At 41.7% G+C, this 12896-nt stretch overlaps 1 protein-coding gene across 2 annotated transcripts; it reads right to left on the bottom strand.

The window, feature by feature from the left end:
* Nucleotides 1–1369: 1369 nt before the first annotated feature.
* On the bottom strand, nt 1370–10785 carry ELK4 (ETS transcription factor ELK4; the record flags this gene model as incomplete). 2 transcript variants are annotated; one of them, XM_080699593.1, is made up of 4 exons in its annotated part: nt 1370–1468; nt 6707–6823; nt 7619–8488; nt 10579–10785. In XM_080699593.1, the coding sequence occupies 4 exons, from the start codon at nt 10783–10785 to the stop codon at nt 1370–1372; spliced, it is 1293 nt and encodes a 430-aa protein (XP_080555719.1). The 2 variants fall into 2 exon arrangements, with proteins under 2 accessions (XP_080555719.1, XP_080555720.1); XM_080699594.1 differs by lacking the exon at nt 7619–8488.
* Between the last annotated feature and the right edge of the window lie 2111 nt (nt 10786–12896).

The following is a 12896-nucleotide window of genomic DNA, read 5'->3' as shown; positions in this document are numbered from 1 at the left end:
AGTTTTTGTCATTCAATTACAGGGTTGCAAGACCAGTTTAATGGGACTGCAGTGGAGGCAGCATGTAATGTAGTCCTGGGCTTTTAAGTCAAATTTTTCAAAAGATTCTATGGTGATGTTGGTATGATTCAGTCTGGGGGGATCAACACTGTCTGTATCTGACACTGATTACCATACAGTAATATGTTATAAATCTGGTAATAGAGATGAAAGCCTACATCTCTTACTAACATAAACAATCCAACCTTATGCATGAGCATTGCCAAATGAGATCTGCTCATTCCTAATTACTAAAACTGAAAGAAATAAGCCCATCTTTACCTCCCTACTGGCGAGAAGGCTTCACTTGGCATTCCACCTTCCTAACTACCTTCACGCTGTCATAACTCCAGGGACTTCCAATTTAAAAGGAAAGATGCTAAATATACAGCAGAAATGGGGCTCAACGGACAAAAGAGAAAAAGAGTCCTTTACTCTGGCTACCTTCCAACTGCGAAAAGGCCACGTGTTGCTTCAAGGTAATCAAACCTTTTAGTTAAGAGATGCTTCCAGTTTTCAAGACCCAAGTCCAGCTCCCCTCAAAGTCCCCATTTACCGTGTTTTATTCCACAGGTACACAACTGCGCCATTCAGAAAGCAGAGATTTCTGTGCTGGATGCATAAACCCCAGATTGACAAACCTTATGGTGAAATAGACTAGCTCCATGCCCTGTTGACAGGTTCAGATAAGACCATGCATATGGCCAAGAGACTCACCCTGAATAAATGTCAACAAGATGCCTTTCTGTGGAGCTGCTTACACATGTTACGGTTCACAGCAGACACCATCTCCCCGACAGTGGTGCTCCAACCTCACTTTGTATGAACAGTTCTTTCTCCCACTGCTTATGAACAGCTCACTTTTAGTCACTCAACAGAGCACACTTAGTCCTAAACATATGGCCAGTTTCATTAAACTAGTATTTCTTTTAAGTAGACTCTCAGCATACATTTTTCCTGGCAAATGGGTCCCAATAACCAGGAGGAATAATTTTGTTCTTAAATCACTCTTGAAGGCATAGCTGCTAAACCCAACCAAGAATTACTTTAGCAAAAGCTCAAAATACAAAAAAAGGAAAAAAAAAGAGAGAGAGAGAGAGAGAGAGAGAGAGAAAGGGAGGTGGAGTTTAAACTCCAATTAAGGCATTTTTACATATAGTCTGTCTTGAGTCCTACTCAAAGGGAATCATATAAAGATGTTTTGATGGGAAATGACAAAAATCACAACTGTATATTAACAACATCGCAGAACTACCAATCTCTCACTGCAAATGCAGTCATGCTGAATATGCCTGTTTTTTTGTTCCTCGGTTCTCTGATTCTGCATAGGTTATGTCTTCTGTAGATCTGGGGAAAACGGGCCAGGAGTAGAAGGTCCATCCAGCCCAGACAGAGTGAATGGCCCATGACTGTTCAATACAGAAGGAAACTAAAAGAGAAAATAGAACACATTATCAGCCGATTACTCAATCCTGACTTTCACTCTGTCCCTATGACATTCCCTGAGGCAGAAAGTCACGGCCTTCCCTTCCGCAGTAGCTCATACGGCAAAGACAGTAACTGTTTAGCATAGGAGAATATGAGGTAACAATAATAAAAAACTTTTGTGCTGGGGATGGAACTCCAGGGCATTCTACTTCCAAACGACATCCCCAGCCCTATTTTTTTTTTTTAACTTGGAAACAAGGTCTCACTAAGTTGCTGGGAGTCTCTCACTAAACTGCTAAGGCTGGCTTTGAACCTGCAATCCTCTTGTCTCAACCTCCTAAGTACTGAGACTAGCCAGGTGTGGTGGCACATGCCTGTAATCCTAGTAGTTGGGAGGTTGTTCAAGGCCAGCATCAGATACAGTGAGGCCCCATTTCAAAACAAAACAAAAAATAAAAATGGCTGGAGATGTAGGATGGAGATGGAACGTCTGGTTCAATCCCCAGTACCACAAAATAAATAAATGAATGAATAAATAAAAAGAAATATGGAAAACTCTTACTATTTAATCCAATCAATAATTCAGAAATTAGCCAGGCGTGGTGGCGCAGGCTTGTACTCCCTGCGCTTGGGAGGCAGAGACAGGAGGATCGCGCAGGTTTGAAGCCACAAGCTGTGCTGGCTTAAGAGACCCTGTTTCCAAATAAGAATATAAAAATAGATCTGGGAGTGCAGCCCAGAGGTAGAAGGGTTTCCAGGAACCCCAGTACCACCAAAATAATAATAATAGCAATACTACTACTACTACTACTAATTATTATTATTATTACTATTATTATTATTATTCAGAAATTTTTGCAAAAGTAGAAAAGGAGGAAATAGTTCAATGGTGGAGCTCCTGTTTTTCTGCTTAGCATGCCTAAGGTTCTATCCCCGACCCTGAAGAAAAAGATAAAGAAAGACTATATATACATACATACATACATACATACATACATACATACATATATATATATATATTTTTTTTTTTTTTTTTTTTTTGGTGGTACTGGGGGTGGAACCCAGAGGCTTTTTACCTCCAGGCTATACTCCCAGACCTTTTTTATATTTTATGGAAACAGGGTCTCACTAAGTTGCTGAGAGCCTCACTAAGTAGCTGAGGCTGGCTTCGAACCTGTGCAATCCTCCTGTCTCAGCCTCCCAAGCACGGGGATTACAAGCGTGCACAACCACGCCCGGCTATATATATATATTTTTAGGTGCCAGGGTTGGAACCCGGGGCAGTCTACCTCCAATCTATACTCCCGGCTCTATCTTACTCATTTACTTTCAAACAGGGCCTCACTGAGTTGCAGAAGGCCTCACTAAGTAGCTGAGGCTGTCCACGAACCCAGAGCCTCCTTTCTCAGTCTCCCAAGTAAGAGGCTACAATTTTCTTTTTTCCTTAAATAGAGGAAAGCAGCCAGACATGGTGGTGCTTGCCTGTAACTAAGGTACTTGGGAGGCTGAGGATCGTGGGTTTGAAGCCAGCCTCAGTGACTTAGCAAGACCCTGTTTCAAACTAAAATATAAAATAGGGCTAACTCAAAATCAACATATATGAGCACCTTAAATACATAGGTTAAAGCTGGGTGTGGTAGTGCACATTTATAATCCCAGTACTTGGGATGCTGAGACAGGAGGATTGCAGATTCTAGGGCAGCCTCAGCAACTTAATGAGAGTCTTACCAACTTAGACCCTACTTCAAAATAAAAAAAATCAACTAGGCATGGTAGCACACACCTGTAACCCCAGCATTTGGGAGGCTGAGACAGGAGGATCGCAGTTTCATGGCCAGCCTAAACTCCTTAGTGAGGCCTTCTGCAACTTAGTGAGATCCTGTTTCAAAATAAAGAAAAAAATATCATGCTAGGGGTATAGTTTGGAGGTAGAATGCCCCTGGGTTTAAACCCCAGTATCACAAAAATAAAATATAAAATAGTGTTGGACCTGGGCATGGTGGTACATGCTCATAATCCCAGCATTCAGGAAGTTCAGACAGCAGGATTACAGTTAACAGACAGCCTCAGCTATTTAGGGAGGCCCTTTGCAACTCAGTGAGACCCTGTTTCAAAATAAAGAATAAAAAACAGAGCTGTGGGTGTAGCTCAGAGGTAGAATGACCCTGGGTTCCATCCCCAATACTGCAAAAAATTTAAAAATAAGAAAGAAATAAAAATACAATTGGGATTATAGCTCAGAGGGGGAATCCCCCCAGGTCCAATTCCCAGTACTACAAAAGAAAGAGGGGGGGAAGGAGGAAGAGAGAATGTAAAATATTATGTTAAATCAAATTTTAAAAAGAAAACCTATATCCAGAAGTCTCCCACAGACACAAAGTCCTGTGCCACATAATGAGTTTTGTGGGGGCTACAAAGGCATTCTATCTGGGAACCTCACCCACAGCCCTATTATTTATTTATTTATTTATTTATTTAGCAGTACTGGGGATAGAACTCAGGGACATTCTACCTCCGAGCTATACCCCCAGCCCAATTTTTTATTCTTTTTTTTTTTTTTTTGGAAACAAGGTCTCACTGAGTTGTAAAGGGCCTAAGTAGTTGAGGTTGGCCACGAATCTGGATCCTCCTGTCTTAGCCCCCAGGTACTGGAATTACAGGACTGCTCCACCGAGCCTGGCTCACATAATGACACACTGATCAATGAGAAGCCATATATACAACAGTGTTCCCCCAAAAGAGTAAGCCAAGTGTGATGGTGCACATTTGTAGTCCCAAAACTTGGGAGGCTAAGACAGGAGGATCATAGGTTCAAGACCAGCCTCAGCAGCTTATCAATACCCTCAGCAACATCAAGACCCCGTTTCAAAATTTAAAAAAAATTAAAAATAGCAGGAGGTGTAGCTCAGAAATAGAGCTATAGTATCAGTAAGTAAATAAATAAAGCAATGCTGAAAATTCCCTCTCACCTAACACTGCTGCTGTTCTAATTCCGTAGCGCACTGCATCACTCGTGTCTTGTGAGCAAGCCTGCGTTCTGCCAGAGATACAGCAAGCGCAGCACACGCAGTGATGTGCAGTGCCTAATGCTCAGGAGTGAACGGCTGCTACTGGGTTATGTATTTACCATAATAAACTTTTACTTGCTATTTTAGACCGTATTCCTTCTACTTGTAAATATTCGCTGTAAGACAGTGTGCTGTGTTACAACTGCAGCAGCCTCACATTTCACATTCATCTTGTGCTTGACATATATATACATATCTGATAGCTCGGACCACACCATCTAGGCTTCTCCAAGTTGACTATGATGATCACATAACAAAATCATCTAATGACACCTTTCTCAGAGGTATCATTAAACAATGCATAGCTGTCTGTGTATATGTGTTTTTATATGTAAACACAACATAGTCCCTGACTTGTCATGACTGAGTGTATATGACAGTGCAAAAGCCATACACACTCAGCAGATACCACACATTGAATTTTAATCTTTTCCCAGATTAGTGTTGTACAGCATGCTATTTTCTTGTGATGCTGGGTGGCAATAGACACAGCTTCTAGTCAACCACTGGACCACAAGGGAAAACAACCCACACCCTACTGCGCATTGCACTGCCAAGAGATAACGGTCAGTGGCTTAGGTTTATTACATGCATCATTTTCTTTTCTTTTCTTTTCTTTTTTTTTTCTAGTACTGGGCATTGAAGCCAGGGCCTCACATATACTAGGCAAGCACTCTTCCATTAAACTACACCCCTAATCCTTTTTATTTTATTCAGAAACAGGGTCTCTCCAGGTACAGTGGTGCACACCTGTAATCCCAGAACTTGGAAGGCTGAGATAGGAGGATCTTTTGGGGCCAGTCTCAGAAATGAAACAGAGTCTTAGTAAATTTCAGAGGCTAGCCTCAAAGCTTCAGTCCTCCTTCCTTGGTGTGTGTGTGTGTGTTACTAGGATTAGAACCTAGGGGCATTCTACCTCTGAGCTACACCCCCAGACCTATTTTATTCTTATTTTGAAACAGGGTCTCACTAAGTTGCAGAGGGCCGCACAAATTGCTGAGGTTCGCAGGAACCCATGATCATCCTGTTTCAGCCTCTCAGGTACTAGGATTACAAGCGTGAGCCATCAGGCTCAGCTTCTCAGATTCTTACACACTGAGATTACAGGTATGACACTGCCTAACTAAACCAATTTTCACTTCAAGATGTTTTCAAGTTACAATAAAGGTATAAACCCATTGAAAGGCGTGTGTGTGTGTGTGTTTGCTTTTGAGACCAAGAGCTATGTACCCAGGCTGGTCCTGACTCCCCGAGCTCTAGTGATTTTCTTGTCTCAACCTCCAATGCAGCTGGGACTATAGACACACTGTATTGTACCCAGGGGTGGGTGGGTAGGTGTGTGTGGTGTATATATGTGGTACTGAGGAATGAATTCAGGGGTATTCTATTTCGAGCTACACCCCCAGCCCTATTCTTTTTTTTTTTTTTTTTTTTTGGTGGGTCTGGGGATGGAACCCAGAAGCATTCTACTTCCAAGCTATACCCCCAGCCCTTTTTTTTGAGTCTTTATTTTGAAACAGGGTCTCACTGAGTTGCAAAGGGCCTCACTAAGTAGTAACTGAGGCTGTCTATGAAACCCGATCCTTCTGTCTCAGCCTCCCAAGTATTAGGATTATAGGCATGTGCCACCACACTCAGCTTGTTTTGCTTTTTATAATGTCTAGTGTTTAAAATAAAAATAAAAATTTGGAGCTGGGTGTGGTGGTGCACACCTGTAATCCCAGTACTTGGAAGGCTAAAATAGGAAAATCTCAGGTTCGAGGATAATCTCAGGAGATAAGAGACTCTCATCAACATAGCAAGACCTTATTTCAAAATAAAAATAAAATAGGGATGGGAGATAGCTCAGTGGTAGAAACCCCTGGGTTCAATCTCCTGTACCACCAAAAAAAAAAAAAAAAAAAATTGGGGTGGGCTCAAAATCTCAGTATTAAACAATTCTTAGTCTAAATCAAATGCATGTACATAATAATGAAAAGGAAACTTCTGTCAGTATTAATCCAAGGTGCTTGATGGCTGGAAAATCCACATGTAGAAATTAAAAAATAAAATTTAAAGAGTTATTTATTAAGTACAGGTCATATGATTAAACTGAAGCACGGGACACTGCATTTTTGCTATTTCTTTATTTAACAAGCCCCAATTACAAAACACAGATTTGTGAAATTTACCTGAAAAAGTGTGTTAGCACCTTGCAATCTGGCAGGACTCAGGGGAGCCACAGGGCTGAGAGTGCTCCAAAAGTGGATACTGGAGAGCAAGGGGCTTGGAGTCAATAAGATGGGCGTCTGCAATACAGAAAAATACCCATGAGATGACCTATTAGAATTATGCTTTAGCCTTGCCTAGTATACAAGGAACTAAGTTGTATATAAATCTGCATACAAACTGAACTTAAATGCTGTATTTATTCTCTGCTCCAAGTATATCTAGGTCTGAAAGTTTATCATGATAAAAATCTCAGATATCATTTTTATAACCTATGAAAAATAAAGTCAAAATAACGCTTCTTTAAACAACTTTTATAGGGTCTTTCCCAAATAGAAAAACCAAACTAAATTCAGGTACAAAGGAATAATGGGTAACTGAGTCAGCAGCATGTTCCTTCTTTAACAAAGAGATGGTCTGGGAGTAATCTATTAAAATGTTCTACAAGACGAGCAAGTTAATAAATACCTAATGTAACTAAATAGACCTGTTACTCAACATCAGGCCAGTCTTTTCCTTAAAGCTCCCAAGACCTAATGTTTTCTAACATCACTGTTGTTTTTTTTTTTCATAAGATGCCAATAGTTTTATAAAACCAAAAGACAATGAGAGAAAAAAAGTTTACTTTCTTTAGAAAGGAGAAAAAAACAAAATATTTACTTACTTGTAGAACAATGTATTTTTACAGACACTACTCCAAACTTTTTATTTTGGTAACCCTAGTAGAGGTGAGGAATTGGGTTACTTTACAGGGTCTTATATAACCTAAGACAAACCTAAGTGACAAAAAACAACCTTGCAGGTATAAATTCTACATTTGTTTTAAAAAGTAGAATAAATGCAAACTATGACACCATAAATAAAAAGTGAGTTACCTGGGAAAAAAGTGCTGGTGTAAGAGAAGCAGTCGGGAGAGATGGGCTTAATATTCCCAGTGGGCTGGGGTCGCTGCCTGTGATCACAAGCGTGGGCGCCAGCTCTAACCCTTTGGGTTTCTTGGATCTCGAGTTATTTGTTTTGTCCTTTTCTGGCAAAGCTGAATCCTCGTTTTTAGACTCCAGTGACAAGTTCTCTGCAAGTTCCATTGGCTGAGAAGCCACTGAATCAATGTCTGTGTCGACCTCCGGGTTAGCACTCAGCGGTGGAGAAGGTGTCCTAGGAAGCTCCTTCAAGGAAGGGGGAAGAGATGGCACAGGGGGTGTGGGGGTGAAAACTGTAGCTGCAGTGGATGTGGAGGCTGGGGCCTCCAGGGGAGGCAGTTTGGGGGAGACCAGGGTCTCTAATGCTTGGATGGTTTCTTCAGAAGAAGGAGAAACACTTGAGCCACTTGAAATGGCGACAGCAACAGGCTCCAAGGGTGGCTTCTTAGAGGGGGTTGTCACAAATTTGATGACAGATGGTGCTGGCTCCTGGGGAGACTTTTTCTCTGCCAGTTTCTCAGCTGGATTCTCCATCTTTAACTTGAAAAGCTTCTTACTGGAGGTGTTTAAAGAGTTGAGGGTAAATGAAGAATACAAGCCAGAATGTATGTAGTCATTGCGGCTAGAGGTCTTGGCACCAGGCTGGGATGGTTTCTCTTTCCCGCCATTCTCCACCTCTTTGGAACTGCTACTGACTTCACTGGAGTTCAGAGTTTCAAAGTCTCCCTCAATCCTACCCACTGTCATTGGATCCATTTTCAAAATCTCTGGGTAAGAGACAAACTTGTACACAAACTTCTGACCATTCACTTTTTTGATGATATTCTGTAGGTAAAGAAAATAAGTATTCTTAAACTTACCTGTAAACTTATGTCCCATAGCTCATGAAAAAACTGACCTAGCAAGGTTCTCTACTTGAGAACTGGTAAGCAGCTGAAGCTGTACACAAATCAAACCGCCATCGGTCTCAGCCTCTCAAATGCTGGGATTGTAAGCATGGGCCACCACACCCAACTTAAAAAAGCTATTTAGAACAGTACATCTGTAGGGTTTCTACTTCCTTCAGAAATCCCAAAGGACTCTTACTCTTACCATCATATACAGGAAAGCTGACCCCCGTTTCCCAGTACTGGGAGTTGAACAGAGGGGTGCACTACCACTAAATTACATCTCTGGGGCTTTTTTAAAAATTTGAGACTAGGTCTCATTAAAGTTGCTGGGGTTGAGCCGGGTGTGGTGGTACACGCTTGTCATCCCTGCACTTGGGAGGCTGAATCAGGAGGATCGCACAGGTTCAAAGCCAGCCTCAGCCACTGAGTGAGGCTCTTAGAAACTTAGTGAGACCCTGTTTCCAAATAAAGTATAAAATAGGTCTGGGAGTATAGCCCGGAGGTAGAAAAGCCCCTGGGTTCCACCCCTAGTACCACAAAATAAATAAATAAATAAATAAATAAATAAATAAATAAATAAATAAATAAAGTTGCCGGGGTTGGACTTAAACTTTGGACCCTCTTCCTTGGGGACAGGGAACAGTAACTGGGATTACAGTTGGATTCTTATTCTAACCCTATCCTTTAGACTATTATTTTCCTCCGTTCTCTCGTTAAAATACAATTAGCTGGGCATGTTGGCCCAAGCCTGTACTCCTAGTACTTGGGAAGCCGAGACAGGAGGATCACAAGTTCAAGGACAGCTTTAACAACTTAGTGAGACTGTTTCTGACTGTTTCAAAACAAAAAATAATTTTTGGGGCTGGGGGTTAAAACATCCGAGTTTAATCCTCTGTACCCCCCCAAAAATTCAATTGTAACTAAGAAATCAAGTCTATGAGCCAGGTGCAGTGGTACATGCCTGTAATTCTAGTACTTGGGAGGCAAAGGCAGGAGGCATGCAGGTTTGAGGACAGCCTCAGCAAGTGGTGAGACTTCCATCAACCTAGCAAGAACTTGTTTAAAAAAAAAAAAAAAATGGGGCTAGGGATATAGCTTGGAAGTAGAATGCCCCTGGGTTTGATCCCCAGTACTATAAACACACACACAAAAGTAAATCTACTTTATGTATAAATAGATGTTCTTTTTGTATTAATTTGTGTTCCCTGGGTTAAACTACAACAAAAAAAATTAAGTAAAGCTACAAAAATAAGGTTACATGATTTTTGTGTGTGTAGAACTGGGGATGTAATCCACGGGTCTTTTACCTCTGGGCTATACTCCCAGACTTATTTTTTATATCTTATTGGGAAACAGGGTCTCACTAAATTGTGGAGAGCCTCACTAAGTAACTGAGGCTGGCTTCGAACCTGAGCAATCCTCCTGTCTCAGCCTCCCAAGTACTGGAATTATAAGCAAGCACCACCACGTCGGGTCAAGTGATCATTTTTAAAGTATATTATGACAACGAGAATATTTATCCTCAGCAATCTCAAATTCCCTTTTTGTATATTACAGTCCTATACTTTTTCAGTACAGGACAAAACTGCAATTGCACAAGGAGAATAGGTTACTAAATAAAAGTTTGCATCTTGTTTTTTTTTTTTTTTTTGGCGGCTTTGGGGATGGAACCCAGGGGCATTTGACCTCCGAGATATACCCCCTGCCCTATATTTTTTTTATTCTTTATTTTGAAACCGGGTCTCACGGAGTTGCAGAGGGCCTCACTAAGTAGCTGAGGCTGTCTGTGAACTGCCATCCTCTGGTCTCAGCCTCCCGAATGCTGGGATTACAAGCGTGCGCCACCACGCCCGGCTGCATCTTGTATCCTAATTCTAAACTGTTGAAGCTATAAAATAATGTATCAAAATGCCTTAAAATGCATTAAAATAAACCAAGACATGAGTACTTATAACCACAGCAGAAAAGAAGAAACAGTTCTTGGCTTGAAGTTCTTGTACAGCACCAGGACGGGATATGTATTACCTTTACGTAGTAGTATCTCAGGGCTCGGCTGAGTTTGTCATAATTCATGTTAGGCTTGTTCTTGCGGATCCCCCAGAGACGGGCCACCTCTTCAGCCTGCAGAAGCTTGAACTCCCCATTGTTCGAGGTCCAGCAGATCATGTGCTCATTCCGAGGCTCCTGCAGGAGCTGTAGGAGGAACTGCCACAGGGTAATAGCACTGTCCATAGCAGGGGCTAGGAGAATACAGATGGGCGACAGCATTAGAACACCTCACACCCTGCACCAGGCAGTGCGTGCTCAGCTCACGCTCATGGCACCCCCACAACAGATTCTGAGGCACGCGCCCTCGTTCTGCATGGGACCAACTGACAGAACAGCTAAGTAACCTGTCCAACTTCACATGAGCAGATAGCAAAGAAACTTAGATTTAAGCCCAAGCAATTGGGATCCAGGGTACAAACTCCTTTTCTTCTTCTTTTTCCTCCTCTTCTTTTTTGCAATACTGGGGATTGAACCCAGAGGGCAGGGAGTCCTGCCCTCTTTATGTTTCTTCTTACTTTGAGATAGGGTCTATGTTGCCTAGGCTGGCCTCAAATTTATAATCCTCCTGCTTCAGTCTCCCAAGTAGTTGGATTACAGGTGTGGGCCACACTCAGAGTCCAAACTCTTCAGCATGCCACGCTGCTTAAAAAGTCGGAAGGTAAAGTGAGTTCTATACATTACTGAAGTAGAATGAAGACTGCCAGTCCCTGGAGTACCAGTTATCAGATTTTACCTTAAAATCTTATTATCATATTCTCTCATAAGGCCGCCATTTCAGCATCTACATCCAATTTCTTTATTTACCAGTATGTATGTCCAGGGTGGCCCAGAGGCTCGTGGTGTAGGGAATACCTGTATTTGTTCCAACTGGCATTTCTTCTCCAAACAGTATCCAATTATCATAAGTGCAATAATTTACATACAAATTGGCAGCATTGAGAATTCAACAAATGTTCCCTGATTTAATTCACAAGTTCAGTTACAATTCTGCCTATAGGGATGCCATCTACACAGACTCCTTTTCTTCGATTAGCAACCTTTATTTGATTATCAATATATGAACAGAAGAAAAAAACAACTCAAATGCCCACTGACTAATGAACAGATAAATAAGGTACATTCACATAATGGGATTGGATATCATTCAGCCATAAAAAAGAATGAAGTAAGTTGGGTGTGTTGATGCATGCCTGTAATCCCAGTATTTAGGAGGCTGAGACAGGAGGATTGCAGGTTTGTGGCCAGCCTTAGTAACTTAGTAAGGCTCAATGCAATTTAGTGAGTCCCTGCTTCAAAATTTTAAAAATAATAAAATAGAGCTAGGGGTTTAGCTTGGAGGTAGAATGCCTCTGAGTTCAATCCCTAATACTATACACACACAAAAAAAGACTGAAGAACAAAGTACTGACATGACACAGGTGAGCGTTGACAACATCATGTATGTGAAAGAAGTTGGTCACCAGGAACACACAGCGCATATTCCGTGAATATCCGTAGTAAGCCAATTACTGGCAAAGAGTGCAGACCAGTAGTTGCTGAGGGCCAAAGGCTGCTGCAGAGGTGGGAGTGGGGGAGGCCTGGGGAGTGACACTAATACTTACAGGGTTTCTTTCTGGGCTGCTGAAAACATTCTAATCTTAAGATTGTGGTGATGGTTGCACACCTGTGAATATACTAAAATCCACTGAACTATACACGCTAGGTAGGTAAATTTCATGGTATATGAATTCTCAATAAAGATGTTTAAAACAAACCTAACACAACTCACATTACAAAAGTTAGGCCTGAGAAGACTCATTCTAACAACATAAAGTCATAGAGGATGAGGTCCTTAAGGGTCAACTATGCCTGCTGCCAAAAAGGGAAGAGACAAGGACCTGGAGAAGAAAACATCTGGGTTTCTGTAACTTTACTGCAGCCTTGAAATGTCCCCTAGCAATCCTCACAGTGACCACTCTGAAGCTGGTCACAGAGAGATCCTGTCATCCAAAAGTAGAGATGTAAGAATAATAAAGAACAGAAAGGGGAGACGCCTCCCACGGAGTTCACGGAAGCTGAGCCAAGAATCCACAGCCATGTTCTCATCCACTCAGCAGGGAGGCCTCTTTCCTAGACAGATGAACGCAGTCCTGTCACTAGTTGATTGTAAAGAGGTTTTGCGTGTTAGGTGCTAAATGATAAAAACCCACAAATAATAAGCTTCTTTGATGCTAAATAACCTTAGAAATCAGTTCCCCATACCCCAATTTAACCCTAGGTTAAAACAGTGGTTATTATATCCACTGGGGGGGTCC

This window comes from Muscardinus avellanarius, assembly GCF_963383645.1.
Source record: "Muscardinus avellanarius genome assembly, chromosome: 7".
Lineage (NCBI taxonomy): Eukaryota > Metazoa > Chordata > Mammalia > Rodentia > Gliridae > Muscardinus > Muscardinus avellanarius.
This window is presented reverse-complemented; position numbering and strand designations above follow the sequence as displayed.